The 24,314-nt window shown below is 39.2% G+C and overlaps 1 protein-coding gene and 1 long non-coding RNA gene across 27 annotated transcripts in view; both read left to right on the top strand.

The window, feature by feature from the left end:
- The window catches only part of rims2a (regulating synaptic membrane exocytosis 2a), a 314,788-nt gene that overhangs the window by 105,816 nt on the left and 184,658 nt on the right, over nt 1–24,314 (top strand). For 25 of the 26 annotated variants that reach the window (XM_049467467.1, XM_022668728.2, XM_049467487.1 and 22 more), the window contains one exon: nt 18,085–18,932. In XM_049467467.1, coding sequence (XP_049323424.1) covers nt 18,085–18,932 — 848 coding nt within the window. Of the gene's footprint in view, nt 1–8,678; nt 10,171–18,084; nt 18,933–24,314 lie in introns of those variants that run through there. The other variant, XM_022668737.2, reaches the window with a different exon arrangement.
- On the top strand, nt 10,183–14,134 carry LOC125783414 (uncharacterized). Its single transcript, XR_007426142.1, has 2 exons — nt 10,183–12,502; nt 13,543–14,134. It is a non-coding gene; the product is annotated as an uncharacterized LOC125783414 (long non-coding RNA).

Here is a 24,314-nt window from a genome sequence, read left to right as displayed (position 1 = left end):
TCTCCTGATCTGGTAGTAGAAGGTAGTTAGTTAGAGGTGTTAGGAGAGGAGGTGCTCTTTGAAGAGCTCTGTCTTCAGGAGTTTATTAAAGATAGTGAGAGATTCTCCTGATCTGGTAGTGGAAGGTAGTTTGTTCCACCATTGGGGAATTCTGTATGAGAACAGTCTGGATTGCTTTGTGTGAATGTTTGTTTGGTAAAGCGAGGCGTCGTTCATTGGAGGAGCGCAGCGGCCGGGAGGTAGCGTAAGTCTTCAGGAGTGATCAGTGCAGGTAGGAAGGAGCTTTTCTGTCATCACCTTGTAGGCGATTGTAAGAGTTTTGAATTTGATGCAAACATCAACTGGTAGATAATGGAGCTCAATGAGCAGCGGGGTGACATGAGCCTGTTTTGGCTGGTTGAAGAAGTAACTGTGCTGTAACAGCACTGCAGCTTATCTGTGTGTGTGTGTGTGTGTGTGTGTGTGTGTACGTTCACTGAGCATGCGCAATGCACATGGTGCTCCTGCTGGCTAAGATAGGATTGGACGGCTGACTGTTGACTGTTGTCAGGGTTTTAATCAGTCAATAGCTCACCTGTATATCGCACCACCAAGATAGAAACACGCCAGAAATTAAATACTTGAACCACCACAGCCATCAGTGTAGATTTATTCCTAAACTGTACTAAACTGAAACAATATTAATGTTGCAGGCGCACGATGCAAAAATAGAGGGTTCACTGGGTGTAAGATAGCAATGAGCATCGTGGCACGCCTTGCACAGGATGCACGATAGGGCCCATGATCTGTTTACCAGCGGTGTGCAGTGAGGCCCTTCTAACCCTTCAGAGAAGGGGTGACAATAAGTGCATGTAAATAATTACATAATTTTTTAATCAGGAAATATATATTATAGTTATTGTAAGTGTATGGACTTATTTTATAAATTAACTAAAATAAAAAACAGCAACTAATTCAGAGCATTAGTCTGCGTATTTCAGTTGCTATAGGACTCTGACTGACAACGTCACTGACCAATCAAATTTTTAAAAAATGGTTCTGCCCCCTTGTGTCTAATCATGGACCCTTCTCCTGATTTTGAGAAGGGTGTAGTAATGAGTCTGTTAGCAAAGTCGTAGGACAATCTAACCAATCAGATTCATCAGAGTGGGGGCAGATGGTTTTGCAGAAGGGGTACCCACTATATTCAGTGCACGCCACTGCTCTTTACATACTGCTGTCATGTGACTTTTGGCAGGTCAGTGTACTTAGTAAATATGATCACAACCATATATGGAATATATAGCTTAGCCTTATAGCAGAACTAAAAATTAGAGGCTCTTCAGTCTACAAACAAGCCAGTAAACTTCTGCACATCAAGTACTTAACTGTGTATGTGTGTGTGTTTATGTGTGTGGGTGTATGTGTGAGAGAGAGATAGAGAGAAAGAGAAAAAGAGAGAGAGAGAGAGAAAGAGAGAGAGTCAGGAATAGAAGACAGACTTCTATGAAAAGCAGGGCCCCCAGCATTAAGATGTGGTTATTTTTGGGGCTGTGATTATTGAAGCGTCTTCTGACTCACCCCTGGCTTTTTCATTACCTTCTCCCCCAATCTCTACAGCCACACACACACACACACACACATACACACACATACACAGCTGCCTGATGCTGCCGCTGCCTTTTTGACTTCAAATGCTGCTTCCCCACTGCAATGAAAAATGCATAGTTTGCAGACCTAGGAAGTAAGTGTGTGTGTCTGTGAGTGTGTGTATAAGGCCGAGTGAATGTAAATGTGTGTCTTAAGCTGGTTATTTGTCCTTTGTAGAAGGAAGTAATGTCCTGAAGCTTTGTAAAGTGTGTGTTTGTGTAAATGTGCGTCATTCATTCACAGTAATTCTGTACTGAATCTGCTGTGCAGCCTGTTATTTAAGATTATTTGAAATCATCCCGTTCTGCAGTTAGCCTGCATCCCAGACCAGCATGCTGGTGTTGGGCTGCTCACATGGGTGGAAAGTGGGCTAGGAGGGTTTCTAGTGGATATGAGTTCAGAGTAGGTTTGCATGTCTGTTTTTATTGTGACACAGATGGATCTCGCCACTGACATTCATACAGTATGTGGGGCCAACATGGATCCCATGAATTTTGGAAACCCACTCAGGCCCTAGTGCTGAATACTGTTAATAATCTAGTGATATGATATACATCATCATGATACAGGTGCTCAGTTTTATTACAATGTCTGGCCGAAAAAAAAGTCTCCACCTGGATTTAAGTAACTAAATGATGTGGGGTTGGTTGATGCTGCAGTTGGTCTGCAGGTCTAGGTTCAGCAACAGTATGTGCTGAAAGAATGAGGTCAGCTGACTACCTGAATATACTGAATATAGACCAGGTTATTCCATCAATGGATTTTTTCTTCCATCAGGGAAGAAACAAGATAACAATGTCAGGATTCATGGTGCTGGAATTGTGAAAGAGTGATTGAGGGAGCATGAGATCATCATTTTCACACATGGATTGAGAGAGTTCACCACAGAGTCCAGACCTTAACCTCATTGAGAATCTTTGTTTGATATCGCTTTTCCCTCATGATGTGTCAAGCTTGTCTGTGGGAGTGTGTTTAAAGCTGCTTGTTCTGTTGCACTGTTTATCGATGTTGAATTACGTCCAGTTAGCACAAATGCTAATCCAGTAAGCTACCTATAGAGCCATACACTACTTTCCTTCACTTCATTTTCCTCCAAATTATCAAAACAGCATCTCTGTGCTGCAAACTCTCTTTGTAAATGAATAAAATTAGTATCAAATAGCCAAATAAATAGCAGGATTTATTCGGGATCATTACATATACAGCTCTTGAAAAAAAATTAGACCACTTAGAAATGCTGAGTTTCTTTTATTTTACCAAATTGAAAACCTCTGAAATATAATCAAGAGGAAGATGGATGATCACAAGCCATCAAACCAAGCTGAACTTTTTTTGAAATTTTTTGCACCAGGAGTAAAGGCATTAAGTTATCCAAAAGCAGTGTGTAAGACTGGTGGAGGAGAACATGCCAAGATGCATAAAAACAGTGTTATTCCACCAAATATAGATTTCTGAACTCTTCAAACTTTATGTATTATAACTTGTTTTCTTTGCATTATTTGAGGTCTGAAAGCTCTGCATCAGCCATTTCATATTTTCTGCAAATAAATGCTCTAAATGAGAGTATTTGTATTTGGAATTTGAAAGCAATGTTGGCTGTAGTTTATAGAATAAAACAACAATGTTCCTTTTACTCAAACATAAACCTATAAATAACAAAATCAGAGAAACTGAAGTTGATAATTGATAATTGTTTAATAACAATAGCCGGTCATTCATTGCCTAGAAGTTCCCACCGTTTGCTGTTACATTATAAAAACACACCAGCATATGCATGAAAAGGCTTTGTTGCAATGTTAGAAATATACCAAATTCAGAATTAAAAACGAATCAAATGAAACTTTGGGGTCAAAATAAATGAACATTTTTTACCAGTGCATAAATTATATAGCCTTTTCAAAGGACAAGAAATCATAAAACTACAAATAAAAAAATATTTAACATCATAGAAGCATCGTCGGATTGTGTGTAGAGACAGTTTAGCATAAGTGAGGTCCTAATTGTTTTTGTGATTACTACCTCGTCTCATCCCCAACACCCCAACTCATGCCTAAAGGTAGTGGGTAAAGAACCTTCATTCCACAGAACACAGTTGCAGTACAAATCTACACAGACTAGACCAGACTAGTTAGAGTAAAGAAGCTTTTTTCAATTATTAGAAGAGGTGTTCACAAACATGTGGACATATAGTGTCTGTATATTGGGGTTATTGTTATTTTATATAGCGTCTCTTAGTGTATTATGTTGTTGTGTGTGTGTGTAATTGCTCTCAGTAATGAGTTTAGTGGGGGAAGCCGGTGTGTGATGTGGTTGAGTTGCGTCTCGGATCAGTTAAAGCAGTATGTGCTTCCTCCTGCTGAGGCCGTTAGCGTGAGATGTTAATTGCGGCTCCTCTGGTGTTGATTGCTGGATGCGGATACTGAGGTTTCCTCCAGGCTGTGGGGGGTCCGCGCAGTCTGAAGCTCAGCTGAAGCCACTTCTCCAGGCCTGTCTGACGGCAGGTCCACTTTACGCATTTGTTCTGAACTTGGTATCTTTTGAAAGTGTTTTGTGTGGTTTGTGACTGGGTTTTAATGGAACTGGTGGTACAGTGTACATATGAGGGGGATAAGGAGAGAACTTTAAAGGGATGTTGAATTGTTGTGTTGAGGAGGGAAAATAACATTTATTTAAAGGTTTGTTATGGTTCCACAAACTATACTTTTTAGTTATGTTATGCCAAATGGTATGATGCATGTGAGGATCAAACAGGGACACCCAGCTGGCCTGTAGTAGGGCACTAAATGCTTTATTCACCTACGTCACCACTGTCTACCAAAACAAGGCTGTCGGGGATACTAGCAATGCTGCCTCACTGCTGCTTTTACAAATGCAAAAAAATCTTATAAATATCAATCCTTCCATAGTTTCCCCAAAAGATCCTGTACTTTACTGTAAATGGATTCACAAAATCAGTAGAGATTGCCATTTCAGTTTAAAATGTATGTTAAGGCGCTAGCTAGCTAGCTAAGGCTAGCCATATTAATATTACTCAGCCAGCTGATCTATCCAGATGAACACTAGCAAGATTTTATAGTGGATATTTAAATGTAAATAAAAGAATGAATGTTAGAAATGTAAAAAAAGCTATTATGTTTATGTTAGTGGTGTCAATTAAAATACTAGTATATACTTGTATGTTTGAGGGGAGATAAAGCTAATGTGGGGCGCTGGAATAAAGAATGCATGATAAGTTTTACTTCATTGTAAACAAAAAATAAATAATTTGCGTTTAAAAAAATGATAATGTATTACTGATTCCAAATTAATCGCTTAATAGGTTTTTAACAGTTTTTTAAAAAGGAAATAAGTGGAATTAAAGGAAAATGGAAGCGAATGTCAACTTAGTTTATATTGTATACATTTAGCTAAAAAACAAACAAATTGAAGTTAATGTAAAAATGTATTAAGAGCACCTTGTCTGATTGCAGCACATCTCTTTTTTCAAACAAAGATTATTTTAGTAATGCTCATATATGCTTAATCAATACAGCTTTAAATCTGTAGTTCAGTTTAATAGTTTCTCCAAAAGGGGCTGAAGGTAGCACTCGGTTAGTTCTACTTTAGTACTTTCGATTTTAACATGACAAAGTGAAATAAATCCAAAATGACCACAACACAAAATTGACTCATAAGTACAAATATTTTTTTTATTTACCCAATCATAAAATTCAGAAATTGATTCAACAAAAAAATAAAAATCAGTTAAATGAACTTACAATTTAGGCATAGTATTTAAAGGTTTTTAGTCTGATTAATTCTAATAGTTTTTTTTGTTAAACATTACTTAAAAATCTTAAAGCGACCATTTTCCTCAAATAATTTAAGTGAATTCAACGTATCCAGGCTTACAGTGTATTAGAGAAGTGCATTCTAGGACACTGAGAGCCTCTGATGTCCCCTGGTGACTCCTGATCTAATCCCGCACTCTAATACAGCATAATTGTACTGCATAATACCTGATACTGCGTGATGTCTGGGTGATTATTTAAACTGTTAGACTGTGTGTTTCAGTTTTGTTCAGTGTACAGTAGTGTACGTGTGTGTTGTGAGTATAGAGAGAACAGTGTAACAGTGAGAGTAATAGACTGTAGGCTGGAGACAGTGGAGCCGGTCAGCCTGGGCACTGCTGTTTGATGGTGTGAAAGATAAACATGGCAGGAACACAATATCTCCGTACGCCGGCACCAGGTGGGGGCCGTGATGACGTGTTCACCACTGTGGTGCAGAGCGCTGAGCCTCTTCCTGTGTCCTCCTGTTCAGGAATGTTCGCTAACATGCGGGCTTTGTGGGTTCCTGCCATCACCAGATGCCCAGCTCCTTTTTAGGCTCCGGCTGAAAATAAAAAATAAAAAAAGGAGTCAGATCTGAATCACCCAGCAGATGGGAAGCTTGGGGTAGCTTGTGTGAATGGAGTCACAGGTAGGGTTGTGGTGATAATCGGATTAGGTGAATGATGTGAGTTTGTAATACTGATACTGATACTAACATGTGAATTAGTATTACAGTGCTCTATACCAGTGGTACTTTAGGGGTGCAAGAAAATATTGTAAAAAATATGAGGATTATAAGGCGCACTTAAAATCCTTTAATTTTCCCAAAAATCATCAGTGCACCTTATAATCCGGTGCTCCTTATGTATGAATTTTTCCAGTCAGGTATTAAGGAGCAGTAAAGCCACTCTGCTGAAGTAGAGCGTTATACAGGAGTTTCAGTGAAGCTTCTCCAGCACCAAGGCTGGAGCATCATTAGCACTAGTGCTTGCTCTTTTGCCGTTCAGAGTTGAGTATATCGGACTGTAGTCTTCGTGTTTACTGTGTTAAAACAAGCTACATGGGATGGACTGCCAGCTAACATCGCCCTGGCTTACCAGAACACTCAGGGTTCCTCAGTGTAGCTCTTTCAAACAAAGCATTTACGTCTCTCTAGCGCTGCTAACCACGGCTAGTGCTGTGCTGTTGAAAACACTGGAAATCTAAGCTTACTGCAAATAAACAGAAGCACTTTACTCACCCAAATAAACAGTTTTCAGGAGAGAAATCTGTGCAGATTAACATCCAGCGCTCATTTCGCTTAAAAACAAAATGTTTTTTTTTTAAATTACAGTTTTGTTTTCTAGAGAGACCTGCTGAATTAGAAGGTAGACATGGCGACACCGCTGTTCCTTACTGTTGTCGCTTAAAATGCCCCTTACAATCCGGTGCGCATTACGAAAATATGAAAACAGACCAGTGGACAATATACTGTTGAGGTAGGCGATTTTATTGTCCTTTTAAGATGTCCTTTTTATGTCACTCATATTTTGATAATATAGTAGCATAATAATGCAGTTACAACTTTCTAAAAAACAATGGACTTTTACTTAATAATATTTTGGAAGATGTAGGTTTTTTGACCAGTTTACATTCTTAAAGCATATTTTTTGTTTTCTCTCTGTAAAACAGGACTGTACGGTACAATCATAATGTTTAATTTTATTACTTATCTACTTACATTTACTACAAATACAAGGACAGCCTGTATTAATAATGCATAAAGGTTAATTGTGCTTGTTTAAGAGCCACTAAACCATATTTTGTTCCTTTGATAGCGACCCCCTGCTAATGCAGCTCAGCCAATCATCTCTTTCTCCTGCCCTGCCTCTAATACTTCACTTAGTGCCCCTTCCAAACTACCCCTCACATTTTTTTTGTTTTTTTTTTTGTTTAGATTTTTTAAAAATGAGCTGAGGGTGGAGTCAACAAAAATCAGCAGATTTTGTTACCCTTTAAAGCAGCATTGTGCAGGAATTGTCATCTCTAGCTCATAGCTTCCTCTAGCTTTAGCCAGGAGGTGTAATTTGCACTTTGATCCATCCCTAAAAGACACGTTGTACACATGAATTTCTGGACAAGCTGAGGGATACAGAATTGTCACTAAAAGTGAAAGCAGTATGTGGACCGAGGTGGTAGATTATATATTTCTGGTGCGGTTTCTGGTGTGCGTAAAAACAAAAAGAGTAAAACTGTTATTTTAAAAGAAACTATATATACTGTTAATTTAACTAAGCTACAAGTGAAGAACAGAATACAGGAATATCTAATTTCACCATGTTTTACGTATTTTCATTTCAGATGAACAAGTGCGCTCTTCATCAGTTCAAACTTCACAGATCTTCAGTCCTCATCCCTGTCTCTGGGTGCTCTTCATCCTCTGACGTGGATCAGAATATTGGCGTCTGTGGGGAGCGCTGAGATTACAGCAGCACCTGTAGTTGTTGCTGCTCTCGCGCTCCCGCCTGTCAGTCAGCTCCTCTCTGCTGCTGCTGCTGTGCTGTCTGTTATTAGCTTCCTGCCTTCAGAGGCTGCAAACTTTTCAAAGCAGTGACATTAATTGGCTAGGCCTTCTAACTTCCTGTTCTGTCATATTTTGTGATTTCTGAGGCGATTTATTAGTCACGGCTGGCCAGGCCCTCCTCGTCTGAAGCAGCGTTCTGCTGATACGGGTTCTTTTCTTTGTACTAAGAAAATATTCCATCATTTTGTCATTTATCCACTCGCCACCATTCGCTGTGCAGCTGTGTAGGCGGATACATGGTCAAACAGATGAAGTGTGGTGCACTTAATTAGTAGTTGTGTACTGGTGTATACGAGAATGTATTATTTTTTAACCAGAAAACTTAATAAATTAGATGTTAGATGTTTTAAGTTTTTTTATCATCAAGCTATTTTTAATTAGGGGTGGAACATAATATTGATACACAGCTCTGGAACAAAAATTAAGAGACCTCTTAAAAATAAAAATGATAAGTATTGGATTTTACCACATTGAAAACCTCTGGAATATAATCAAGATGAAGATGGATGATCACAAGCCATCAAACCAAGCTGAACTGCTTGATTTTCTTTTTTAAATCAGGAGTAAAGGCATAAAGTTATCCAAAAGCAGTGTGTAAGACTGGTGGAGGAGAACATGATGCATGAAAAACTTTTATAAGTTTTGTTTTATCTTATCCTTCCTATTTACTTTTGTGTACCATGTATACCTGCTGCTGGATGGATCTCTAACTGGGATTAAAAACCAGGATTATTCCACCAAATATTGATTTCTAAACTCCTAAAACTTTATGAATATGAACTTGTTTTCTTGGTATTATTTAAGGTCTGAAATTTCTGCATTTTAATATTTTTGCAATATAAACTAGCTTTGTCAGTGCATGATTACATACACCACAGGTGGTGGCTTTTATGCTATATTCATTTCGTAATTATATTGTATCGAACTGAATGAAGAAATATATTGTGATTTAAATCACAACATATCGTCCAGCTCTATGTGAAATGTATTTTTTTGAGCTTCTTAAACGTCATAGAGTTAAAATTCAGTGGAAAACAATGGAATGAATATATGTTTGGTAATACAGAACACTTGAAGGATCTTCTGCCTCTTGCTTTGTGGATTGGTGTGTCTGTCATCTGCCTCTTATATGTATTTGGTGGATTCATGCATGAATCAATTGTGTGAAACTGACCAAAGTGTGCCAAGTCCTGCTGGAAAATGAAATCCGTTGATGGAACACAGTGGATCAACACCAGCGGATGACTTCTCTCCAAACCATGACTGATTGTGGAAACTTCACACAAGACCTCAAGCAGCTTGGACTGTGTGTCTGTGATTTCATTTTCCAGCAGTTTTTTTATTGCCTGTAGGCCATAATCATCAACAATAAAATAAATAAAGGCTTAAAATAGATCAATCTTTGTTTAATATGTCTATATAATATAAGAGTTTTACATTTTGAACTGAATCACTGAAGTAAAGTAACAGTTTTTAATGATATTCTAATCATTTGAGATGCACTAGTAATATTGCGATAACACTAAAAGTAAGATTAATCGTTAACCCCTTCACCGTGATAGGGATTATCTGCGGCTGAACTCTGGATACATATCACTGTGCCATAATCTCAGGGATAATCATTTCCACAAAAAAAAATATCAGAGAGAAAATCAGGGATTCATCATTCTCTCAGACTCAGGATGCGGTCGTGTGTGGATGCGCTCTTAGAGCCGATTACGCTTAGAGCCAAATCCCTAGACGGGACGTCTTATAGGCTAAGCCTAATGTGTGTTCACCAATCATCACCAGGCTGACCCAGCCCCCTGCCCCAGACTGACTCCACCTTCTCTTGCACGATCGCTGACATTAGCCTTGTCTGAGCTCCCAGCATGCCTTGCGGCTGTTTTTTAAGCCTGGGCAGTGGCTGGAGGATGAGGCTGGACACACTCACTCGGACACGCAGCAGAGAGGATGCTGGAAAAGTGCAGCTACGTGTTGTACTGGACGGAGGAATAGTCAAAGGGACATGATTTCTGGATTGGAAGGATTTAGAGATTGGATTTGAGATTGGATCTAGTTCAAAGGATGGAGTCTGTTGGACAGGTTATACAGACCTCTACAGGCCATGATGATGCGGGCTGCTACTGAGGGTACATCATTTCAGTAAGGAGGACCAATCGAAAGGTCAATATCTTTAAATATACACGATTGATTGAGGAGATGTTGGTGGTGGACGCTCATTTTTACTTCAGATGTTCCATATTTATTTCTGAATTCTCCTTTATTACTTTTGTTGAGTGCCTTTCCACATGTTTTCACTGTAAATGTGGGTCCAATATTTCTAATACACTATAAGGCTCACCGGATTATAAAGCGCACTATCAATAAATGTCTATTTTCTGTTCTATTTTCATACATAAGGCGCAACGGATTATAAGGCGCATTTCATGCAACACTAGTAATTAGTAGTAGGAATAGGGGTGTCGCCAAGTTTTTCTTATAAAAACCTAGCTAAGATAAACTAAGTAAACAAAAATGTAATGCTTAAAAAACTTTTCAGACGAGTTGAACAAGTCAAACGAGTGCTGGATGTTAATCTACACAGATTTCTCTTCTGAAAACTGTTTATTTGGATCAGTAAATCACTTCTGTTTATTTACAGTAAGCTTAGATTTCCACTAAAGCTGGGGAATAAGCATTAGCGGCGAACCGCTAGCAGTCAACAGCGCTACACTGAGGAACCCTGAGTGTTCTGGTAAGCCAGGACAATATTAGTATTGTATAGTATTAGTATACTAATGCTGCTCCAGCAATGCTAGCCGTAGTTAGCAGCAGGCTTGACTGGTAAAAATAATACATAAGGTGCACCGGATTAATAGGCACACTGACGATTTTTTGGGGGGAAAATTAAAGGTGCTTCCTCCAGTACATTTTGTTCTACACCTTCTTCAGTGTATGCAGATCATTGGACAGCTAAACATGCTTGGAGGAGAACACTAACTTTCTCCTGAGGAATTCTAAAATTTAGGGATTGTAATTAAGTAACTCCTTTTCTATTAATACTTATCATGCTAAAAGAACTGTCACTGAAGTGAGAGAAGCTTGTGGACTGAGGTAGATAAGTAATATTACAGGGTTTTACACAAATATGGCTGTTATAAATATGCAACAATCAATCAATCAACCTTTATTTCCACTTGGTAAATACATTGATTCAAACCTCATTTTCAGTGCAGCCGAGAATTAACAAAATTAAAGGGACTGACAAATAAGTTTAAATGATAAAAACAAGCAAACTATATAAAATGTAATTAAAAATAAATAAAATATTTCAGAATAAAAGGATATGCAGACAGGCTAAAATGTAAAGAAATAAAACAAAAATATAAATAATTAGAATAATAAAATATAAGCACAATTAAATAATAAGGACCACAATTATAAAAAAATATATGAAAACATAAAAATAAAATGATGAAATAAATGAAATAAAAAGGTGAAAGGCCAAAAATAAAACCAGAAATAAAAAATGAAAGGATGAAATTAGTAAAAATAAAATAAGTAAAATAGTGCATTAGCTGTGTTGTGGTCTAAAATGGGAAGAAAAGTACAGTCAGTGGAGCATCGCCATGATTTTGTAGCTGATATTTTAAAGCAAAAATGCTACATATTGTTCTTTAAAAGGCACGGTCTGTTTAAATCTGAGATACAAGAAGAGTTTACAGCTTTAAACAGCCGTAAATCTGTGAAGAGTCTATAAATCAGTGACAGGGGAGTCAATCAGATCTATGTTTTGATGAATAGAGGGTCCTCCAGCTTGGCTGCATCCAGGAGAAGTGTGATGTGTGAGACAGTGACCTGCTCCTCCTCCTGCTGCTCTGCCTCAGTGATGTAAAGCAGATGTATCTGCAGTGCTGAATGTGGGGCAGATGCAGTGGAGAGTTATTGGATGCACTACGGGGAAAATCTCATTTGGATGTGCACAAGTGGTTCTTTTTTGTAATTCGTGGCTAACCAGGTCAGCACTTGACTCTGCAGAGAACGGTTAAGCTTGATGTGTATGAGTGTATGAGTGTGTGTGTGTGTGTATGTGTGTGTGTTTATCTGTATCACGCTGACCTTATTCCCTGAAAGAGAAGATGTGGAGAAATAGATGTAGCATGCTAATGAGAAGGGGATCTAAGCACGAGAGGGAAAGAGAGAAAAATGACTGTTGATAGAGTCCAGCCTTATCTGCTCACTTATACTCACTTATACTTCCTTTACGTATAAACAGGAATATGCTTTTTTACATTGGCTTGGAATTAAGCAATGCATCCACTAGAGGGCATTTCAAAGTCAGAAAGTACTTTTTTATTGCAGGTGTATTACACTGATTTTCAATTGGTGCGCACCAAAACTTCAAGTGCTGCTTCTGCCATATTGTGTAAAAACTGCTTAATTATTATTGTTTGTATGATTATAGATTGTATATAATCGTCTGATAAATCAAAAAAATAAAATTGGTAGACAATAGGTATTGGGGAAAAACAGGGCTTTACATTCATCCATCTATTTTAAAGTCAAAAGGTATTAGACAATCATAACTGTATGTATGGCTGATAGATTTATTACAGTATCAACTGAGAATTGGCATTGGCATAAAGAATTGGGCCAAATGTGGTTTATACTCAGTATCCAGAGTGCTAGCAGTAATCAGTAAGTGCCGATTGCCTTATTATACTGGGCAACCAGGGTGTTTCACTTGAACTGTTGGATGGATATATTTCCCCCACAATCTCCAGTGGTACCTCTTCATTCTGTCCGAATTTATGCACTTTCAAAGATTGTTCACAGATACAGAAAAAAATTAATACAGATCACATACAGAAGACTCTGTCTGTGTCCATGTCCGTATACATTTTGTAGCACACTATAGATGGGACAAAAAAAGATACTTACTTAAAATACACAATCTCTATATACCCAAAACACACCTCAAAAGCAGGATACTTGTTTATTGCAGGTGTATTACACTGATTTTCAATTGGTGCGCACCAAAGCTTTACATGCTGCTTCTGCTATCTTGTGTAGAGACTGCTTAAATATTATTGTTTGTATAATCAGAAAAATAAAATTGGTCGAAAAAGGGCAACCGGGGTATTTTACTTGAACTATTGGATGGATATATTGCCCTCAGAATTTCCAGTGGTACTGCTTCGTTTGGTCCGAATCCATTAGCTTTCATAGAATGTGCACAGATACGAAAAAAAAAAAAAAAAAAAAACAGATTACATACAGAAGGCTCTGCCTGTGTCCATGTCCGTATACGTTTTGTCGCACACTATAGAGGGGACAATAAAAGATTCTTACTTAAAATACACAACCTCAATACATCCCTTTAAAAGCAGGGTACTTGCTCATTGCAGGTGTATTACACTGATTTTCAAGTGGTGCGCACCAAAGCTTTGCTTCTGCCATCTTGTGGGAAAACTGCTTAATTATTATGGTTTGTTTAATTATAGTTCATACATTTGATGAATCTGAAAAATTAATCGAAAAATTATTCAAAAATAGGTATTGAGGAAAACAGGGGCCTACATTCACCTATCTATTTCAAAGTCAAAAGGTATTAGACAACCATAACTGATGTATGGCGGATAGATTTATTACAGTATCAACTGAGATTTGGCATTGGCATAAAGAATTGGGCCAAATGTGGTTTATACTCAGTAACCGGAGTGCTGGCAGTAATCAGTTAGTGCCGATTGCCTTATTATACTGGGCAACCAGGGTGTTTTACTTGAACTATTGGATGGATATATTGCCCTCACAATCTCCAGTAGTACCGCTTCATTTTGTCCGAATTTATTTAATTTCGAAGAATGTTCACAGATACATAGAAAACAAATACAGATTACGTACAGAAGGCTATGTCTGTGCTAACATTATGCTAACACATTGCAGATGGGACAATAAAAGATTGTCCGATTTTTCATTGCAGGTGTATTACACTGATTTTCAAATGGTGCGCACCAAAGCTTTGAAAGCTTAATTAATACATTGTAGAATCATAGTTCTTATGTCCGATAAATCTGAAAAATAAACCTGGTAGAAAATAGGTATTGAGGAAAAACAGAGCTCTACATGCATCTATCTATACATCCAAACATCAGTCCCTCACTCGCTCAATGTTCTGAAAAAATGAATGAAATGCAGAGGATGCCAGTATATCGCAGGATGTCTTTAGAGTAGTTTGATTAATATCACTAAATCCACATCAGTACATGGACAGTATGCCTCTCAGAACCAGTCAGATTACTAACTCATAAAAAAAACTTAAATATGCTTTTAAACAATAGAAAATGCCAAAAAAAAAGACATACATGTTTTTTGTGCAGCACTGAAGATAAAATAAAGGCAGCATGAGTGTGAGTAGATGTCCATTTTTGGAGGGACAGGTGGTCTGGCCCATGTTTTAGAGCTTTCTGGCCTGTCTGCTCTCTGGACTTAAATGTAGCTGTGTGATGCAATACTTTAGCCTGCCAACTTCGATGTGCGTGTGTGTGTGTGTGTGTGTGTGAGAGAGGGAGAGAAATTGATGACGAATGAGGATTGGAAAAGGTAAAACACAGAGCAGAAAGAGAGAGAAAGAGAGACTGTGTGTATGTGTGTGTGTGTGTGTGTTAGCGTGGATTAGTGTGTGTTTGCCAGAGTCCTTCAGAGAATTTCATAACAGAATATCTTGAGGGGTACTGTCCCTGCAGGCTGACTAAGAGCACTTACCAAAGCAATTTACACACACACACACACACACACACACAGACTTACACCCCTTGCTGACATGTTCCTTCCAGTCAACACACACACACATGCTCATCATGCAGCCTGACAGAAGCCAAGAGTGCACAAAAACAAGCACACACACACACACACACACACACACACACACACACATACACACATACACACACATACACACACACACCCTAAACACTGACACATCATTCTGCTGCGGCAGCGTTTTAGATTTGTGAATGGAGCGAGGCTTAGAGTCCGGCACCTACTGAATAATGCATGAAGGAGGCCGATGGAAACCACTGTGCACACACACACACACACACACACACACACACACACACACACACATTCCGATCTGTCAGATCTGATTTCACTTGCAGCCCACAGAGCATTTCAGTCACAGTCAGAGTCAAGCTCACAGAAAAATCCAATCTGTCAGAAAATGGATCAGAAGTGATTTAATGACTCAAACACCAAACTCAGAACAGCACACAGCATTACAGCAGCGTTTACACTGACATTTACACTGATGTGCCACAAGTCACGGGACAGTATACTACTTTTGCCCTGTCTCATGGAAGCTAAATAACCCTGAGCTGAGCTTCAGGATGTGTGTGTGTGTGTGTGTGTGTGTGTGTGTGTGTGTGTGTGTGTGTGTGTGTGTGTGTGTGTGTGTGTGTGATGGGTTTAATGTTGTGAATGATGATGTAATTTAATTTATCATGGACAATTCTAGCCAGACACTGCCGGTCACGATCATTACCACCCACTGCACTGTCCACTGTGGTGGTAATGTCTTCTGTGCTGTGTCATTTGAGAAATGTTAAATGTCTGCACTGCACTTGTTTTAATAGGGTATTGCAGTCATGCACAAGATCCATATTTCTATCTAGCAGTTACATAGGAACTACTGAAAATCTGCCACTACTGAAACAAATAGTAGCAAATAATATCAATATTTCTATCATCTTTGTTTTTATAATTTATTAGTTTATTTATTATGTTATAATATTCTCTGGTTGTCTTTCTTTTGTATTCTTCTTCTTCTTCTTCTTCTTCCTTTTCTTGTTCTTCTTATTTATTTATTTATTTATTTATTTATTTTAATATTTGTTTAGCTAAAACCTTATATAATCTTACTTTATCTTTTTTTACCTTTTATTTTATTTGCCCTTTTATAGTTTTACATTGCTGTTTTATTTTTATAATGTCTTATTTGTCAGTTACTTAATTTAACTTAATAATAGTTGTTTAATAATCTTACTTGTTTCTTTTATTTCTCTACATTTTACTGGTGTTCTATTCACCTGTTCGTATGTACAGAACAGAAATTATATAAATAATGTTTATTATTATTATTATTATTATTATTATTATTGTTAAATATGTTGCCAGATATCTACACATACAACACTCATATTGTAGTAGAAGAGAGTTAAGAGGTGTAATATTAAAGATGTAACAATACACTATTGTGTTTGAAATGTGTAGCAGTGAATGAAGATATTTTAAACAATTATACTGCAATGGAATAAGCAAAGTTTGTATTATGTTTTATGGATTATGCTGCAAATTAGCCTTGGTCTGCTGGTAATGAACTGCTGTGCTTTCTGGACTTTTTTATTGCAGTTGCCAATTTGTATTTTTCACATTTGTGTGTTTTATCATAAAGAAATTGATAAATTTTGCAATTATGCATAACAGCAGCTCTTTACTATGCTATAGTGACAATAATACACAGTCTGTTGTGTCTTTTTGATTTAATACGGTATAACAAAATATCATCATACATTAGTCCAGTAAGGTTTACAGGCTACAAGCTTTTATGAGAGAGAACAGGTCTAATTTAATTAATCCCAAATCTGTGATTACAGCAGATGCTGGATACATCTGGAGCATGTGTTTGAACTGTATGTGGGTCAAACCAATATAATACTCAGGAGAAAAGAGAGAGAGAGAGAGAGAGAGAGAGAGAGATCTAAGATATTAAGAAGGTAGACCTGTATCTCTTCTCCACGATTCATTCAACTGTTTAGGTGGTTAATGTGGTATTACTTGTTGGCTGCTATTGTTTTGCTAAGTTGTTAGTTGTAGTGGTATTCAGATGTTTGCTGTGGTGTTGACATGCAGAGTGACATGCAGAGTGATTGCTTAGGTGTTTCTAGGATGTTGCTAGGTGCTTTCTATGCAGTTGCAGTGGTATGTGGTATGCAGGTGGGGTTTGTGGGGTTTCTGTGTAGTTACTATGGTAGTCCAGGTGGTCAAGATGATGTTGCTAAATTGTTTCTATACAGGTGGTTGATAAGGTGTTAATAAGATGATGCTAAGTGGTTCTTAAGCAGATACTAGGTGGTTGTAAGTGGGTGCTAGAGCGTTGCTATGCTTTTGCTATGAGGTGGTTGCTAGATGTGTGTCACTGTGTTGCTATACTGTTTCAAGTGGTTAATGTGGTGTTGCTTAGTGGCTGTTATTGTTTTGCTAAGTGGTTCCTAGTTAGCTGTTAGTTGCAGTGGTGTTCAGGGGTATGCTGTGTTGTTGCTAAGGGGATACAGAGATAAGGGTTGCTTAGGTGTTGCCAGGGCGTTGCTAGGTGTTTTTTATGCAATTGCAATGATATGCCTGGTGAGTGTTATGGGGTTGCTAGATAGTTGCTATGGTATTCAGGGTGGTCACAATGCTAAATTATTACTATACAGGTGGCTGATATGATGTTAATAAGACGATACCACAATACTAGGTGGTTGTTAGTTGGTGCTAGGAAGTTCCTATGGTTTTGCTATGAGATGGTTGCTACAGTGTTTCAAGTGGTTAATGTGGCATTGCTTAGTGGCTGTTATTCTTTTGCTAGTTACTTGTTAGTTGCATGGGTATTTGGGCCTGAGTGGTTGCTTAAGTGTTTGCTAGGTGCTTACTAGGCAGTGGCTAGGTAGTTACTACAGGTGGCTGATATGGTGTTAACAAGCCAATGCTAGGTGATTCTTAAGCAGATACTAGGTGGTTGTTAGTTGGTGCTAAGGAGTTGCTATGATATTGCTATGAGGCGGTTGGTAGATGTGTGCCACAGTGTAGCTATAGTGTTTCAGGTGGTTGCTGTGGTGTTGCTAAGTGGTTGCTATTGTTTAATTCTAAGATTTTTTTGGCAGTTGAAATGCTATCCTATGGAGGATATGGAGGTTTTAGGTGGTTGCTTAGGTTACATGGTGGCTACAGTGGTTACCCAATGTAGTTGTTGCTAAGGTATTTGTATTATTCTGATTATTTTAATTTAATGGATGTTTAAATGGGTGTTTTCTAATATGTATTATTTGTGTTTGACAGGAAAAGAAGCCCGTCAGCATCCAGGGACCCGAACCAGAAGTACGACCAAAGTCAGGAGAGACTCGAGCCCTCGCAGTATGCTCCAGGGGAGGGTGGCATGCCGCGATCGCCATCAGACTACGGGGCTGGGGACCGGCAGAGGCGCGGGGGCTACGGTCCCTATGATGACGCAGATTCGGCGCGGGGGGCTTACCGTGCCCGGCGTGGTGGGTGGCACTCCCAGGAGGAGTACCCACCCGAGCCGGGCTTCATCCCAGACGGCCCTCTTCTGAGCGAGCACGAGCTGCAGAGGCAGCGGCAGGAGGAGTACCAGACCCGTTACCGTAGCGACCCCAACCTGGCCCGGTACCCGGTGAAACCGCAGCCGTACGAGGAGCAGATGCGGATGCACGCCGAAATGTCTCGCTTCCGGCACGAGCGCCGACACAGCGACGTCTCGCTGGCCTACACGGAAATGGATGATCGATTGGGACTCCCTCTCAGGGGTCCGTACCCACCGGGCTCGGGTCACCCGCACCACAGGACCTCCAACCACAGCCCGCCGGCGGGGGGTGGACCCATGGGGGCGGAGCCGCAGATACTGAGGCGGGGTCAGCAGCACCTGGACCCGGGCTCGGCCGTACGCAAAAGCAAGCGGGAGAAGATGGAGAGCATGCTGCGGAACGACTCGCTCAGCTCGGACCAGTCCGAGTCGGTGCGGCCGCCGCCGCCCAAGCCGCACAAGAGCAAGCGTGGGGGCAAAATGAGGCAGGTGTCGCTCAGCAGCTCCGAGGAGGAACTGGCAACCACGCCGGAGTACACCAGCTGTGAGGACGTGGAGATCGAGAGCGAGTCGGTCAGCGAGAAAGGTAAGACAGATGCAGAAACCTGGAGAAATCCTGCCTGTGCTTTAGAATAGGGCTGCAACTTATTTATTTATCATTTTGCTAAACTATGCTAATGCTAATGGTACTTCTCCAAATGTTCATAACGGATGTATACATAATTAAACATCTAAACTTTTTTGGATAGGCGTCCAAGTTACATCGCCTCTAATGTAATCTTTATCCATCTCTAATGTAAATTATAATTATCTTTGTTGCAGCCCTAGTTCACAGCTGTTATGTAAAGAGTTAGTCTACATTTTGAAAGCATTTATTTTCCTAAAAAGAATACTTCATCCAGTATTGTGTGTTAGAAATAATAAATATAATAAAATATAATATAGATAATAAAACTGCCAGTTGTGAAGCTAACAATCATTTTTTTTTATTTATTTTGTTAATACACATTCACACTTATCTCCATTTTTTATATTCCGATCTGATAAATTATTGGAAAGAACTATTTTACACAGTAAAGTTTTCCTGATACTTATAGTTTACCTTATTCTGTATTTCTCCAGCTTGTCCATAAATGCATATTTAAAGCATGTCTCTTAGGTTTAGAGATAAAGGTGAATTACCATTCCTGACTGTAGGTGGAGCCTAGAAACAACATAAGGCAATGTGTGTTGACTTTTCATCTGTTAGCAATATTAGCTTTTAGACTAAAGCACTAAAATAAAATGGCTTAAAATACAGCTCTGAAAAAAAATTAGAGACCACTTCAGTTTCTGAATCAGTTTCTCTGATTTTGCTATTTATAGGTTTTATGTTTGAGTAAAATGAACATTGTTGTTTTATTCTATAAACTACAGACAACATTTCTCCCAAATTCCAAATAAAAATATTGTCATTTAGAGTATTTATTTGCAGAAAATGAGAAATGTCTGAAATAGCAATTAAGATGCAGAGCTTTCAGACCTCAAATAATGCAAAGAAAACAAGTTCATATTCTTAAAGTTTTTAGAGTTAAGAAATCAATATTTGGTGGAATAATCCTGGTTTTTAAATCACAGTTTTTATGCATCTTGGCATGTTCTCCTCCACCAGTCTTACACACTGCTTTTGGATAACTTTATACCACTCCTTGTGCAAAAAGTCAAGCAGTTCATCTGCAGAGGTTTTCAATTAGGTAAAATCAAAGAAACTCATAAATTTTAAGTGCTCTCTTATTTTGTTCCAGAGCTGTATTTTATATATTGTATGATTTATATATAGATGCATTTATTTAACCTTAAACTCATCAGATTTTTAAAAGTCCTAAACGTAGATAAGAAGAACCAAATCAAGCAGTTGAAGCACAACCTAGACGTGCTTGTTTGTTTATTCATTAGGACTAAACTACTTTTAGGACAAAATTTTATATGTACATATACAACTTAAACTGTATATATTATCACTAAATCATTAAATCTGTACTAAGATTCCAAACTGTTTCTTTTATATAATAAACATGAAAGGGATATTTGTATCTGGTGGGTTTCAGGTGTTTAGGGGCGTCATCTCTGCTGGGTGAAGTATTCTTGTTAAGAATAGGCTATATGTATATTTACTCTACGTGTTTGTGTGTAAAGTATGAATATATGTCAGGGTCAGACATTAAGACTGCAGTTATTGTTCATGTTATCCTCTGATGTTTAACCTTCTTACAGTTTAACAGTATAAATGTTCTGCTCCGAGATGCTCTGTGGGAGTGTGGGAGTGTGTTAGCACAGTTTGAGTGTTTGAGAGACTGTGAGAAGGTACGCTGGAGTGTGTGTGTGTGTGTGTGTGTGTGTGTATGCGCCCCTGAGAGTGTGTGTGAGAAAGTGTGTGTGTGTGTGTGTATGCCCTTAAGCAAAGTGTGTGTGTGTGTGTGTGTGTATGCCCTTAAGCAAAGTGTGTGTGTGTGTTCCCATTACTGTTTGCCCTCATGTCCCTTTTACTCTACGTGGGTGTGTATGTATTTAAGTGTATGTTTGTGTGAGTGTGTGTGAGAGAGCGTGTGTGTGTGTGTGTGAGTCTCAGGCTGACATAGCTGCCCTCACTTTTCGCCCGTCCTCTTCTAGCACGATTTGCAGCACCCTGGTTGGCTCTGATCTCGTGGTTCATTGTGCTTTAATGGACTGAGTTACGTAACAAAGGAAAAGAAAAAGCGAGAGAGAGAGAGAGAGAGAGAGAGAGGGTGTAACGGACGAAAGACACTCGCGGAGAGCTAGAGTCAGAGTCACTGTGAGCTTTTGCTGTATTGCACTAATAAAAATGGATTGTTTTTGTGGTATGAAGCACTCCTGTGACTCTGTCTGACTGTTTTTTAGTCAGGCAGAGCGAGAGGCAGGCTACCGGTGGGGTCCTCATGGCTGAGGGAGGTGTCATCAGCACCTCAGATTAATTAAAGGAGGTATAGAAAAGGTAATTAAAATGTGGAGGCTAATTACATGATTCCCCATCAGAGTTCACCCACAGACCTCAGATCAGACAATCAACAATTTTGAGATTTAGGGGATTTAGGGCCCTCTCTGGTGAGAATGGTTAATTGCACCGAATTGCATGCGGAAGAATCATTTTAAACTGGGCGGGTGTGATGCGGTCTCCTTTCAGAGCGGATGAATCCGAATCCAGGTTATGTTCAGTCAGAGAGAGAGATAGAGAGAGAGCGCTCAGTGAGAAACTTCACTCCTTCGTTTCTTTGTTTTTACTATGAGTGAATGAGCTACTGAGCTCTGAGTTTCCTCTTCTGAAGTCTCCATTGCTTCACCAGCTGTTCGCGTACAGTAAAACTGAGCCGGATTCTCTTTTAGAGGCTGTACGTGTGACGTAAGTACGTAAAGACGCGTGACGTGGCCAGAAGAACTCCCGCAAAAAGCAACCCAACACCCCAGTTTTTAGAATGAATATATTAGGCTTAGCAGGGATCAGCACACTGGTAATATTAAACACAATATTTGATCCCATTCTCCACTCAGAAATGCTTCTGCTTTCAGTTTAGAAACAAAATAATCTAATCCTGATTCAAATGTAAGGAGATGGCTCTGTTCTGCCCTCTAGTTATGTGTAGATCATAAGTAATGCATACTAGGCGTGTAACAGGTCCCAAATATCACTTTTTTGGTTCATGGACTAAATCAGATTTTTTAAATATGAAGTTTGCAATTGAATATTCACTTTAATTTATTCATATTAATATATTTCAGATGTAAATATCTGGAGATAAAAGCTGATATGTCAAACTTTTGTCTCAATTTTTTTCTCTAATTTTTTATGATTTTCTCTTCTCTTTTTGAACTGCTGCTGATGTAGCATTGACAAGTAGCATCGCAGTGCGCTCGGAGGAAAGTGCAGCGATTTGGTTTCAATACATCAGCTCACAGACGCAGCCTTGTGCTGAGCGACATCACCCTTTTGAGTGATGAGGGGAAAGAGCGCCATCTACCCACCCAGAGAGAGCAAGGCCAATTGTGCTCTCTCAGGGCTCCGGTAGCTGATGGGAAGCTGCATGACTGGCATTCGAACCTCACTGGCCTCACTGTTCCAGTACTTTAGGAGGGGACTGTATATGAAAAAATAGTTAGATAATTGAACAAATATTGTTTTTAGTTGTAATGTTTTCTCAGGTTTTGGCTGAATAAAAGTCTACTGTTGGCAGTAAGTTGAGGGTGGAGTAAACATGACTAGGCCTACTGCTAGACCCTCTTGAGTGACAACAGCCCCCTGTGTGACATCCCAGAGGAAGAGGAGGACGAGGGACAGAACGGTCAACAGGAGAGACAGATGAGCTAGAGTAGATGGAGGAGGGCAGAATAGTGGAGAAAACGAGGGAGTGAATGAGAAAGAGAGAGAGAGAGAGGGAGATAGAGAGACGACAGCCCAGTCATCTCTTCTTATATAACCGTTCCCAGCACAAAGGGGGAAACGCAGCCCTACATTATTGATGTCCAAGATTTCCAGGTTCTAACGCCAGCCTGACAACAGTGGCGAGGAGCGGCAGCTTCTCCTGAAGGTCAGGTGCTTTTTTTCTGCTGGAGGAAGAGAAGGAAAACACTTCAGCCCAGATAAGGCTACCTGTCTCTACCTGTCTCTACCTATCTGCCACGTTTGGTGTGTCAGTGTAACGTTTTTCAATCTAATTTTCTGACCATTTGAAAATAAAAGTACATTTTGAGTGTAAAACATAATTTAATTAAATTTCCTCATTTAGTACAGTGAAGAAAAAATAGATTTGCATCAGTTTTTTTTTCAAATATTCATTTCTGCCAATATAAATTTCAGTTAAAATTTAATTTTTGGCACTGAAATGAATCTGCGTCTCCATAAAAGTTGTCAGCAGAGGGAGGCATGAAGTGCTGTACAATTTTCTGGGAAAACTCTGCACCGACAAACTGCTCTCTAAGCCATCACTGAGATTTTAAGTGTTTATTTATTTTATTGTTGATGATTAGGATGATTATGGCTTACAGCCAATAAAAACCTAAAAGTCCTGCTGAAAAATGAAATCTGCATTTGACGTTGGACTTATAACTCTGGATAAAACACAGTGGACCAACACCAGCAGATGACCATCACTGATGGTGGAAACTTCACTCTAGACCTCAAGCAGTTTGGACTGTGTCTCTCCACTCTTCCTCCAGACTCTGATCCCTTGATTTACAAATGAAATGCAAAATTTACTGATTGTGGTTTGGAAAGACATGTCATCTGCTGGTGTTGATCCACTGTGCTATAAGTCCAAAGTCAGTGCAGCGTTTTTTCCAGGAAAATCTTACAGCACTTCATGCTTCTCTCTGCTGACAACTTTTGTGGAGATGCGGATTTCATTTTCCAGCAGGACTTGGCACACTGCCCACACTGTCTACACTGCCAAAAGTAACAATTGGTCTTATGTAATATTTTAATATTTTAAGACACTGATTTTTGATCGATTTTTCATTGGCTGTAAACCATAATCATCGCTTAAAATAGATCACTGATGTACAATACATCTATATAATATATGAGTTTCACACTTTGAACTCAGTGACTGATATAAAGTAACTTTTTAGTGATATTCTATTTTTTTTAGCTGCACTAGTATATGTGAAGAAAGAACTGGTGTGTGTGTGCTTTAAGGGGGATGGGCTTTAAGTGCAGGCCGTGCGAGCAGGCTGACAGGTACAGCTCTGCTGCTGCAGCTGTGAGGGATGCTGGGATAGCGGCGGGTGCTGTGCAGGAAGTTTAATAAGCTGTAGTCGTGCACGGCAAACGAAGCGTGATTTAGTGGCTTGTCCCTCGCTCTCAGTTTTCCTCCGAATCGATCAGGGGATGTGCAGACGGAGCAGGAGAAGGAGAGAAAAAGCTGCAGAAAGAGCAAAACGGAGGATGGATGCAGACACAGTTCATTAGGACGCTTCA

This window comes from Astyanax mexicanus, chromosome 1 (genome assembly GCF_023375975.1).
Source record: "Astyanax mexicanus isolate ESR-SI-001 chromosome 1, AstMex3_surface, whole genome shotgun sequence".
NCBI lineage: Eukaryota > Metazoa > Chordata > Actinopteri > Characiformes > Acestrorhamphidae > Astyanax > Astyanax mexicanus.
This window is presented reverse-complemented; position numbering and strand designations above follow the sequence as displayed.